General features: G+C 36.3%; 1 protein-coding gene across 4 annotated transcripts in view; it reads right to left on the bottom strand.

Moving 5' to 3' along the window:
* Positions 1-13,107, bottom strand: part of N4BP2 (NEDD4 binding protein 2) — a 77,480-nt gene that overhangs the window by 53,070 nt on the left and 11,303 nt on the right. The window contains exons 2-4 of one of the 4 annotated variants that reach the window (XM_081061641.1): positions 5,207-5,544; positions 2,791-2,883; positions 39-1,176 (exon numbers count right to left, since the gene is read on the bottom strand). In XM_081061641.1, the coding sequence (XP_080917767.1) occupies positions 39-1,165 (1,127 nt within the window). In that variant the 5' untranslated portion in view covers positions 1,166-1,176; positions 2,791-2,883; positions 5,207-5,544. The remainder of the gene's footprint in view (positions 1-38; positions 1,177-2,790; positions 2,884-5,206; positions 5,545-13,107) is intronic. The other 3 variants (XM_081061640.1, XM_081061642.1, XM_081061643.1) reach the window with 3 other exon arrangements.

Here is a 13,107-nt window from a genome sequence, read left to right on the forward strand (position 1 = left end):
TGCATTATACTTTGTTATAAATCAATTAAACCTCATACCTTGCCAAAAAAGATTTTCCTGATCCCGGGAGCCCTCTGAGAAGAACAAGAACTAGTCCAACATAAGATGATGTCTTCTTTCTTACAGTCTGAGCCACTGGAGCTTCCTGTATTTGATAAGCACTTGTTCCCTCTTTATTTCTCCATACCTTTGTCGGGGATGTGTGAGAAATAACGGGGGGTGGAAACGTATAGTTGACCGGCCTCCAGTGTGCAGCTGTGGTTACAACAGGAGCTACAAAGCCATGGTTTCCTTGAAAGAGGTCAAAAGCAGGAATCATTGGATTCCACATGGGTGGAGGTGGGGGAGGTGGCAGCAGTAGGGGGAGAGGGGTAAGTACTGGGCAGTAATTCACATCCTTCCCCTTTGGTGGCAGTTCACTGTGTTTGTGTGGCTTGAAATTGAATTCTTCAGAAGGTACAAACATATCAGAGATAGAAGCAGATTTCTGATCCCCTCCTGTACCTAGCAAACCAAGTCCTGGATTTTGCACAGTAAGGTTTAAAGAAGCGTGAGGTTCACTGGCATCCAAATCGACAGGGGCTTGAGAGAATGGAGCCTCAACACGCTCAGATGCTAAAAGCTCTTGCTCTCTTTGACTAAGATTGCTACCATCCACCACACTGTCCTGTACTACATTTAAAGAACTACTGAGAAGAGAATCTTCCAAAGTGTTATTCTTTATAAAACTTTTGGACTCATTTGAAACTGAATGCGAAGTTAAGGGGTTTGAACTTAAAGGAGAGGCAGAATTCTCTAAATTTTCACTGTTTAAATCCATATTTTGTGTAGAAAGAATGGTAGTCGTACTACTTGAATCTGAATTTATAAATGCACTCGGGTCACTAAAACTATTAACATCTTGCAAGGGCAAAAATGAGCATCCTTGGTCATGAGAAGAGTTTAGTTTGTCAAAAGCATTCTGTATTAAGGAATCCAAGTCTTCAGTTAGCTGCATGTCCAAAAATGAATCCATTTTGGAATCTTCGCTCTCTTCTTCAGGAGGACACTTTTCCATTATTTCACGTTCTGCTGCACTTACTTGGTTCTCAGAAACAATGAAGCTTTTTGAAGACGATTCTTTTATCTTGGTATCAGTGTCAGATAATTCTAATAAACAATCCATGGCATTTTCAACTGTACAAGAACAATAACAAAATATATACATATATGTATTGAAAATAGTAAAATATAATTTGATTAAAATATACATATAATTATATTGGATTTTGCATTGAATAAAATATAGAAAAATTTACAAATATTCATTTTTTTAATGAAGTTTACTAATATACCAGTCTGTATTAGTGAAAAGTCTGAAAAACGGAGACATTCAATATTATTACTTAAAAACAGTAACAAACTAAGCTAATAAACTGTCATCAAGCAGATATTCTCTGATGAATTTATTGATCAAATGTAAAAACACCTGTAATTGTATGTTATTTATAAAGATCCCAAAATTAGTTGATTTATTCAACATTTACCTACTACATATCCCTTTAAATATTAAGTTTCTGAAGTATTCTTCTAGTAAATTTAATTTGTTTATGTGATCCACTTAATAAAAAAAATATGTAGGAGGAGGTACTACATTATCAGACATACCTTATACAAAGATGCGTAAGACATTATTTTACTACACTTAACGGATTTTTGCAGATTAAGTAGTACAAATTGCCAGTTATAAAGAGAGTCACAGGGATGTAAAGTACAGCGTAGGGAATATAGTCAATAATATGGTAATAACTACGTATAGTGCCAGGTGGGTACTAGAATTATCAGCGTGATCACTTTGTAAGGTATATAAATGTCTAATCACTATGCTGTGTTGTACACCTGAAACTAATATAATATTGTATGTCAACTGTCATTGAAAAGTAACTTTTTAAATAAAAAAATTTAATTTTAAAGGATTTTTGCAGTCAATTAAAGATAATTACATTAGAAGACAATAACAATATAATATAGATTAAATAATGAACGCTTTTAATAATATACAAATGCTATAGAAGCTTCACAGGAGAATAAGGAAAGGTGACACGTGAACTGGGACTTGAAGATTAAAAAGAAACTTGTCAGACACAGAGTGGAAAGGCAAAGCCAGTCTTGAAAACACAAAGTGTGTTTAAGGTATTAAGAGAAGTTGGTTGGAGTGAGGGCAAACAGTAGTAGGGTGGATAAGAGGAGGAGATAAAATTAGAATGGGAGATCAGGTGAAATTCGGAAAAGTCCTGTATGTCATGCTAAGCAGTATCAATTTTATTTTAGAAGGGAACTTGAAGAGAAACTACCTGTCATAGCATTTGGGCTAGAAGATTTATATGTATCACTTCACTGAATCCTCAAATACTATTATGAAGTACAGTGTTCCTAGAAAATAGATAAAGAAAATGAAGTTCAAAAGGTACATTAACTTGGCCCAAGTCACACAGATAATAAGTGACAGACCTAGAACGGGTATGTCTGACTCCAATGCTGAGCTCTGTTATAACACAAATAGGGAGCCATTCGAATTGTTAGGCATTTGAAATTTGGGGCTTTTGTGTTTTATTTTTGTGTTTTGTCTTGTTTTCTTTTAAGGAAGATAAATATGGAAACAATACGGCTCAGGAGGCAACAGCTCTCATCTGGAGTTAGAACACAGCATTTAAATCCCTACTTGCGGGCTCTGACACTTGGAACAAGTTACTTAACTTTCCTAAGCCTTGATTTTCTTATTTGAAATATGGGGATAATAAAAGTACCTACCTCATAAGGTTGTTGTGAGGATTAAATGAGATAATCCATGAAAAAGTGCTGTGCACAAGGACTGGCAACTAGCAAGCACCCCATTAATGTTCCCTTAAGGAGAAAAACAAAGATGGATTGGAGGGGGCAAGCCTGGCAGAGATCAGTTAGGAGATTATAGCAATATCACAAAAGCTAGAAACCCTAACATAGAAAAAAGAAAAGAAAGAAAGAAGGAAGGAAAGAAAGAAAACACAAGAGGTATTTCTATGAAAAAAATATATATGTACATGATAGAAAAACCACAAAAGATCAACCAAAAACAATGTCTATAAAATAAAAACAGTATTATGTTAAAATAAGTAAAAGGTCAAGATATAGATCACATAAAATAAAAGTCCTTGCACAGATTTTTGGAAGAAATTAAAATCATAGTACAAAACAAAAACACATGAACAATTCACACAATACAAGAATTAATGAGCAATCACATACAAAAATATGTTCAACTTCCCTTTTGATTTAAAAAAAACAAATTAAGGAAACTAATAAATAAATTAATTAATCAAAAAAAAAAATAAAAAATAAAAAATAAAAAAAATAAATAAAAAAAACAAATTAAGAAAAGAGATAATTTTATTCCTATTAAAATCTTAAAATAATACTACACAGTGCTGAAAAGGCTATGGTGAAACCACTATATGTAAAAAGTGCTGGTGGTATTACAAATTGGCACACCTCCTTGGTAGGCAATACAGCAGTGTTTCCAAGAATGGAGAACTGTTCTTACCCACGACATAACAAATAAAACTCTGAGACTAAGAAAATAAGCCAAAAAAAGGAAGATTATTTGTACCAAGTCATTCTCTGAAATATTAATTATTCATGAAAAACTAAAGATATAAATAACAGATCACAAAAACTCAGTGGAATATTAGAAAGCTATTAAAAACAAATATAAAGATTGCAGCTACATTGGAAAAATGCTTATGTTAGGTTAGGTTTAAAAAGCAGAATACATGAAGTGAGACAGATCTGGGTCCAAATAAGTTAGTAAGTAAATAAATAAATAAATAAATAGCAGAATACACAACTTCATCAACACTACTATTCAAACTACTCAAAATATCAGCATATGAACAAAGTGTAGAGAAGATACTAAAAAAGAGAAATATGTCTTTTGTTAGGCTTGGGGATACTATATTTTTATTGCAATTCCTCATTGCTATATTAGTATATATGTAACAAATAAATTTTAAAAACATCAAAATTAAGAAATATTGAAGTCACACATAAAATTCTATATATCATCATTTCTGAGCATCATGTGGATTTCTGAAAACCAGTTTTCTGCATATACCTAACAGGATAAATAAGACATGCTCACATCACAGATTATGTAATGAATAAAAATGGAAGCTTATCATGTATTACCAAAACTTCCCAAATCTAGAATAATTTTATCTTTTACTACTCATGGCCAATAGCAATACTAGCATAAACATTTAATTTACTCATCCAGTCAACTTTGGTAATTCCCCCTCAGTCTGCAAATATACTTCTAAACAATTTATTACGAGTCATAATAACTTACTATATTGAAGACTTTACCAAACATATACACACCCCCTTAATCCTCACCAAATAAGTAATATGTGGTACATATTATCATTTTTCTCATTAACAGATAAGAAAACTGAAACCCATAGAGGTTAAGTGGCAGAGCTGGAAACCCAACCCAGGTTTCTTGACTCCAAAGCCAATGTTTTGAAACCATACTATTCAACTAGCCTCAACTCTTATCAGTTCTCATTCCCAAAATTGTAATTACCTTTTAACTCAGTAAATGTTTACTAAGGTCTATCAGTCATTTGCTATTTTAGGGGTTGTGGATACAACAGTAAAACAAAAGTTTTTAAAATCTCTGCCTTTATGAAGCTTACATTCTAGGATAGTTCTCAACTGGGGATGATTTTAACCCCTAAGGGGGCAGATGACAATATACAGAGGCCTTTTTGATTGTCACGGCTGGGGATAAGAGGGTGTGCTACGGGCATCTAGTGGTTACAGGCCAGGGACGCTGGCTGAATATCCCATGATGCACAGGAGAACTCACAGGAAAAAATTTTCCAGCCCGAAATGTCAATAGTGCCAATCTGTTGTAGAAGGAAAAAAATAAATAAAACATAGACAATGATATCTATACACACATCATACATTAAGAACTGTACATTTCTTAAAAGCAGAAACTATGCTTTATTCTTCTTCATATCGCTCATATTTGCAAACCTAGAACCTTTCCCCACAGCAGATGCTAAGTGATGAAGAAAATAGAAATACGGCAGTTATTTTGCTGTATTACTACTGGTCATGGCATAGCACTTCATATGAAGTCTTCTTATAAGATGCAAAGCATTCAAACTAAGCTTTTTCTCACCTTTGAAATCACATTCAGAAAGCATCAAATACACTACATCGGGATCCAGATCAGAAAACATCTCTGAGAAACTTGTGAAGAGTTCTTCCTGATGGACTTTCGTCTCACACAGGGAAGGAAGAGTCGGAGTTGGTGTCTCATGACTAGCAATACTGGATACGACAACTTCCTTAGAGTTTGTAGTCTTCCGGAAAGGATTTCCCCCAAGATTTTTCCTTTTCCTTGGCATGCTGACTTCCAAAACTAAAATGTTTCCCTTTTCTAAGATGTTTAATATTTAAATCATACCTCAAAGAAAACAGGGTTAAATATCTTGCACAATCCAGCAGTAATAGGACCTAAAATAGAAAGCAAGTATAATCACTCAGACTATATAGTTATAGTTATATCTCTAAAATCGGAATGTCTTTACTCAACTCTAAGGAAGAACTATCAACTCTGGCAGCAAAGCCAATAAGCAAATAATTTCTCTCTCTTCAAAATATTCAAGTTTTGCCAGGATTGAACATGTTAATAATTAAGATATCAACAAAAGTAACATATCTTCAGAATAGTAAGTACACTGCTTTAATACCATTATTTCTTTTAAGGAATAAAATCGTAAAACAGTACTGAAGACCCACATCTGGATGTTTAGCAGGCAAACTTAACATGTCCAAAACCGAAAGATCACCTCCTTCAAATCTGCTCTTCCCAGGCTTTCCCATCTCAATTAATGCAATTCTATCCTTCCAATTGCTCAGGTCAAAAATCTCAAATAATTCTCGACTCCTCTCACCCCACATCAAATCAGTAAGCCAAGTTTGTCAGTACAACCCTTAAAAAGTATTAAGAATATGATCAGTCCTCACCATCTCCAGTGCTTACCACAGCCTCTTGCCTGGAACACTGGAATAGTCTCCTATCCGACCTTCCTGTTTCCACCCTTGCCCCTTCAGTCTATTTAGCACAGAGTGACTAAGTTAAGCCATAGGTCAGATCATGCTTCTCTTCCACTAAACTACCCACTGACTTCCCATCTCACTCAGGGTAAACCAGTCCTTAAAACGGCCTATCACCCAAACACTTGTTACCTCGATGCTGTCATCCCTAACTCTCTTTTTATTGCTTATGTCACTCCAGCCATACTTCTCCTTGTTCTTCTTCAAACACATCGGCCATGCTCCCACCTGGGATTCTTTACATGTTGGTTCCCTATACCTGAACTACTATTCTCCCAGCTATTGTTTCCTCATCACCTTCCTATCATTACTCAAATCTTACTGTCTCAGGAAGTCACTCCCCCAACACCACATCCTTTCTCCCTTATATAAATTTTCTCCATTAAGATTTATCACCTTCTAAAAGGTGATAAATTTGGGGTTTTTGGGTTTTTTTAAGGAGGGCACAGCTCACAGTGGCCCAAGCAGGGATCGAACTGGCAACGATGGTGTTATTAGCACCACGTTCTAACCAACTGAGCTAACCATCCACGCCAGTATGTGTTTTATTTGTTTTACTTATTTATTGTGTTTACTACACATGTTTCAGTAAAGTGTAAGCTCTACAAGGGCAAGGACTCAGCTATCTGGAGGACTCCAGTCTACATGCTTTCTCCGTTTAACATACGAGGTCAGACAATTAAGTTCGTGAACTCATCCTAGAAAAAGTGCTACATACCTCATTGCTGAATATCACGATGGTCACCTTCGAAGTATTCCCCTTGGGAAGCTATGTACCCACGCCAGCACCTAGTTCACCCTTCAAAGCAATTTTGGAACTTTTTTCCTGGAATGGACATCAGAGCTGTTGTCGGATTACCCTTAATGTCCTTAATGTCATCAAAATGTCTTCCTTTCAGTATTTCATTTATCTTTGGGTAAAGAAAGACATCAGATCAGGTGAGTAGGGACGGTGTTCCAATACAGTTATTTGTTTACTGGCTAAAAACTCACTCATAGACAGTGCTATGTGAGCTGGTGCATTGTCGTGATGCAAGAGCCATGAACTGTTGGCAAAAAGTTCAGGTCGTCTAACTTTTTCACACAGCCTTTTCAGCACTTCCAAATAGTAAACTTGATTAACTGTTTGTCCAGTTGGTACAAGTTCATAATGAATAATCCCTCTGATATCAAAAAAGGTTAGCAACATCGTTGCAACAAGTTCACGAATTTAATTGTCTGACCTATAACTAGAAAGCCCAATTGTTTGGAAATTAAGAAAGACACTTCTACATACGAGTCAAAGAAGAATCCACTATGTTAATTAGACTATATTTTGAACCAAATAAAAATATTATATATCCAAACTTATGAGATACAACTAAAGTCACGCATAGAAGAAAATGAATACAAATACATACTTAGAAAAGAAGTTTGAAAAATCAGTGATCTAAGCATCCAATCCAACCAGTTGGGGAAAAAACAAAAACAAAACAGCAAATCACAATCAAAGTAACTAGAAAGAAGGAAATAATAAAGAGCAAACAGAAAATAGAAACTGAAAAGATAGTACAGGGGATCAACAAAGTCAAAAGATGGTTCTTTGGGAAACAAACAATTCTTTCAAAAAAAAAAAAAGCAAAACACTATTAATGATAAATCCTGGCAAGAGTGATCAAACAAAAAGAGGGAAGGCAGAAATAACCAATACTAGAAATGAAGAAGAGGATATCACTATCAAGCCCACAAATATATTTTTAAAAAGCGACAAGAGGATATCATAAACAATTTTATGCCAATAAATTTCAAACTGTAAATGAAGTCGACATATTATTTTTTTGAAATACAAGTCATACCATAGCTGATATAAGAACCAAGATCTGATCGTTCTATATATTTATTAAAGAAATGGAATACGTAACTTCAAGTCTTCCCACAAAGAAAATCCTAGGTCTATATGGCTTCATCAATAAACTCCATGAAATAATCTCTAATACCAGTCTTGCACAAACTTTTCCAGAGAATAGAAAAAGCGGAAACATTTCCCAACTCATTTTTTGAGGCCATCATAACCCTAACACCAAAACCTTACAAAGATATTAAAGAAAAATTGCAGGTATATAGACCAGGTCAAAATGGCAGAGTAGGTAAACGCTGAGCTTACCTTCTCTCACGACCACATCAAAATTACAACTAAACTACAAAACCACCATCGTTGAGAATCTCCTGAAATCATGCCTTACAACTAAGGACATACAAAAGAAGCCACCTCAAGACTGGTAAAAGGGGCCGAGATGCAGAACAGGCTGGTCCCACACCCGTGTGACCATTAAAAATCAAGAGGGATAACTCGGCTGTGGAGGTCCCTCCCAGAGGAGCGAGGGGTTCCAGACCCTTCCCGACCCAGGGTTCCAGTGCCAGGGAGAGAAGTCCCCATAATTTCTAGTGAAAACCAGCAGAGACTATGGCTCTGTGAGACAGAGGACAGCTGGAGTCCCAGGCATTGCTCTTAAAGAGACCAGCATGAACTTACTCATGGATTCACTAGCTGTGAGCTCTAGCACTAGGGCAGCAACTGGAGAAGCAAAAGGGACACATGGCGGGGAACTGAGTTGTCTGGCTTCAAGACAAGGGCTAGAGGGGCAGCTTTCTCCCAGACTGAGGAGCTGGCAAAAGCCATTGTTTCCTTCTTGAGCCCTTCCCCTTCCCAGCGTGCAGACCCAGGCAGTCATATCTGAGTCTCCATCAAGGTGGTTAATATGGTTCTTTCACTACACCCTGGTGATTCTGAGATCCCACCTACCCAACTTTCCGGAACACCCAAACTGCTTCCAGTAGTTTTTGTTGTTGTTGTTGTTGTTTATTTTGCAATAAAAAAGTTGTTTTTTATTGCGTGCCTTGGCTCATGCTGCAGACTCTCCTAAGGCCTCTCAAAGGTTCGCAGAACCCACACAAGCAGCATCTGGCTTTAGAATGCCCCGTATCTCTGGCTGAGCAGCACTAGGCCGAGCACTAGCAGCAGCCAGCCTTGGTTCGAGGCTTGGCCTCTCCAGACACTTCCAAGCACAGCATGGGCAGTAGCCATTTGTGGATTATTTTGTGACTCCTGCTGGGTGGCCCCATGTGGGGCACAGGCTGGGGTTGAACTTGACCTGCTGTGGTCCCCTCCCAGGTAGCCCTGGGGCTGGCACAACCAGTGGCCAGCTTTGAAATGAGCTGGAGCATCACCCAGCCACCTCAAGGACGACACACCCAAGGGGCAGATTGGGCAGGCACCAGAGCTCTGCTGAGGCAGATTCTGCTCTGTAGAGTCAGCCCTGCATTACAACTCCTCCACAGCAGTCAAAGCCAGTCCTCAAAGCCAATGAACCCAAAAGTCAGTCCCTCCCACTGACATGCAAATACCAAGGCTCAACTCATGAGGAGGGCACACACGACCCACAGAAGGAACACACCTGGAGTGTGCAACTCAGGTGACAAGCAAGACTGCACCACTGAGCCCCACAGCACACCTACTACATAAGGCCACTCTACTAAGATCAGGAGACATAGCAGCCCTACCTAATACAAAAAAACAGACACAGGGAGGCGGCCAAAATGGGGAAACAAAGAAACATGTCCTAAATAAAAGAACAGAGCAAAGCTCCAGAAAAAGAACTAAACAAAATGGACACAAATAATCTATAAGACACAGAGTTCAAAACACTGGTTATAAGGATGCTCAATGATCTCAAAGAGAACTTAAAAAAAAACATAGGAAACATAAAAATGGAAACAGAAAACATAAAAAAGAACCAGTCAGATATAAAGAATACAAGAACTGAAATGAAGAATCCAGTACAGGGAATCAACATATTAGATGAAGGAAGAAACGGTAGCAAAAAACACCCAACCAAAACAGCAAAAAAGAGAAACCAAAAAAAAAAATGAGGACAGTTTAAGGGGCTTCTGGGATATCAAACGTACCAACATTCACCTCAAAGGGATACCAAAAGGAGAAGAGAAAGAAAGCAAAGAATTAAAAATCTATTTGAAGAAATAATGACTGAAAATTTCCCTAACCTGGTGAAGAAAATAGACAATGTCCAGGAAGCATAGAGAGTACCAAACAAGGTAAAACCGAAGAAGCCCACACCAAGACACATAATTAAAATGCCAAAGGTTAAAGACAAAGAGAGTATCTTAAAGAGGCAAGAGAAAAGCAGTTAGTTACCTGCAAGGAAGCTACTATAAGACTGTCAACTGACTACAACAAAAACTTTGCAGGCGAGAAGGGATTGGCACAAAATATTCAAAGTGATGAAAAGCAAGGACCTACAGCCAAGATTACTCTACCCAGCAAGACTATCAGTTAAAATTAAATGAGAGATATACAGCTTACCAGACATGAAAAAACTAAAGGAGTTCATTACCACGAAACCAGTAATACAAGAAATATTAAAGGGACTTCGTTAAAAAGTAAAAAAAAATAACATAAATATGAATAATAAAATAGCAATAACTATGTACCTATCAATCACTTTAAATGTAAATGGCTTAAATGCTCCAATCAAAAGACAGAGGGTAGCTGTACAGATAATAAAGCAAGACCCATAGATAGGCTGTCTACAAGAGACCCACTTCAGATCAAAAGACACACAAAGTAAAGGGATGAAAGAAATACTTCATGCAAATGGCAACAAACAAAAAAGCTGGGATAGCAATACTTATTTTAGACAAAACAGACTTTAAAACAAAGGCTATAAAAAGAGACAAAGAAAGACATTTCATAATGATGTCTTATGAATTCAAGCAATGAATTCAAAGTTATATAACCCTTGTAAATATTTATGCACTCAATAGAAGCACCTACATTTCTAAAGCAAATAGTGACAGACATAAAAAGAGAGATAGACAATAATCTAGTCATAGTAGGGGACTTCAACACCTCATTGACATCAAGCATATATCTTCCAGAGAAAATCAACAAGGAAACAGCAGTCTTAAATGACACATTAGACCAGATGAATTTAATTGATATTTTCAGAGCATTTCATCCCAAAGCAGCAGAATATACATTCTTTTTAAGAGAACATAGAACATTTCCCAAGATATACCACGTTAGGCCACAAAACAATTCTCAATAAATTTAAGATTGAAATCATACCAAGCGTCTTCTCCGACCACAATGGTATAAAACTAGAAATCAATTACAAGAAAAACACTGAAAAACACACAAACACATGGAGTCTAAATAACATGCTACTAAACAATGAATGGATTAACAATACAATCAAGGAAGAAATCAAACAGTACCTTGAGATAAATGAAAATAAAAACAAAACAACCAAAAATCTACAGGACACACGAAAGCAGTCCTAATCAGGAAATTCATAACAATACAGACTTACTTCAAGAAACAAGAAAAATCTCAAATAAACAATCTAATCCTACACCTAAAGAACTAGAACAAGAACAGCAAACAAAGCCCAAAGTGAGTACAAGGAAGGTATTAATAAAGATCAGAGTGGAAATAAATGAAATCGAGTCTAAAAAAATACAAAAGATGAATGAAACCAAGAGCTGGTTCTTTGTAAAGATTAATAAAGTTGATAAACCTTTAACCAGATTCATCAAGGAAAAAAAATGAGAACCCAAATAAATAAAATCAGAAATGAAAGAGAAGTGACAACCAACACAACAGAAATACAAAGGATTATAAGAAAATACTACACAAATTGGACAACCTGGGAGAAATAGACACATTCCTAGAATTACGCAATCTTACAAGACTGAATCCAGAAAAAAACTGAAAACCTGAACAGACTGATACCTACTAACAAAATAGAATCAGTAAGCAAAAAACTCCCAACAAAGTCCTGAAAAACAAAAAAACAAGTCTTGGACCAGATGGCTTCACAGGTCAATATTAGCAAACATTCAAAGAAGTAACACCTATCCTTCTCAAACTATTCCAAAAAAATTAAGAGAAAGGAAGGCTTTCAACCTCCTTCTATGAAGCCACCATTACCAAAACCAGACAAAGACATTATAATAAAGAAAATTATAGGCCGATATCCCTGAGGAACATAGATGCAAAAATGCTTAACAAAATATTAGCAAACCGAATTCAGCAGTACATTAAACAGATCATACACCATAATCAAGTGGGATTTATTCCTGGGATCCAAGTTTGGTTCAATATCTGCAAATCAATTAACATGATTGATTATACTACATACATCACATAAACAAAATGAAGGATAAAAATCATATGATGATGTCAATAGATGCAGAAAAAGCATTTGACAAAATTGAGCATCTATTTATGATAAAAACTCTCAGCAAAGTGGGAATAAAGGGAACATATCTCAACATAATAACGGCCATAAATCACAAACCCACAGCTAATACCATAGTTCCCTGAAAATAAGATCTAACTGGAAAATAAGCCCTAGCATGATTTTACAGGATGCTCGTAATATAAGCCCTACCCCAAAAATAAGCCCCAGTTAAGACTGTCAGCCAGATGGACGCATTTAGTACATATGTTGCAACACACGACAGACGTGTTGAATTATAAAATAATATATAATTACATATAAATAAACACTATTGTTGACATTAATACTTCAATGATAATATAAATTATAATTATTTGTAAATACCCAAGCAGGTGCCTTTGGACAAGAGGTAAACGCCTATGTAAACAGATAAACTTGAGACTTATTGCCGAATGACCAATGGGAGTACAGACACAACGCATGAATAACGTGCGCACTTGATAATGAACGGATGTGGTTGCGTCTAACATGAATATTCATAATTCAATACATCATGTGTTGTAACAGACATACTTAATGCACTCGTGTGAAATAAAGAAACGTTTTCAGAATTTTGGCGCTTGCAATTTTCCGTCGCTTTTGTGTAGACCATCATTCATAACTGTCATTTTTGTTGCCATTCCTGTCTCATAAGTCTTCAATTAACGCTTGATTTAAT

The sequence above is a fragment of the Rhinolophus hipposideros genome, assembly GCF_964194185.1.
Source record: "Rhinolophus hipposideros genome assembly, chromosome: 1".
Classification (NCBI taxonomy): domain Eukaryota; kingdom Metazoa; phylum Chordata; class Mammalia; order Chiroptera; family Rhinolophidae; genus Rhinolophus; species Rhinolophus hipposideros.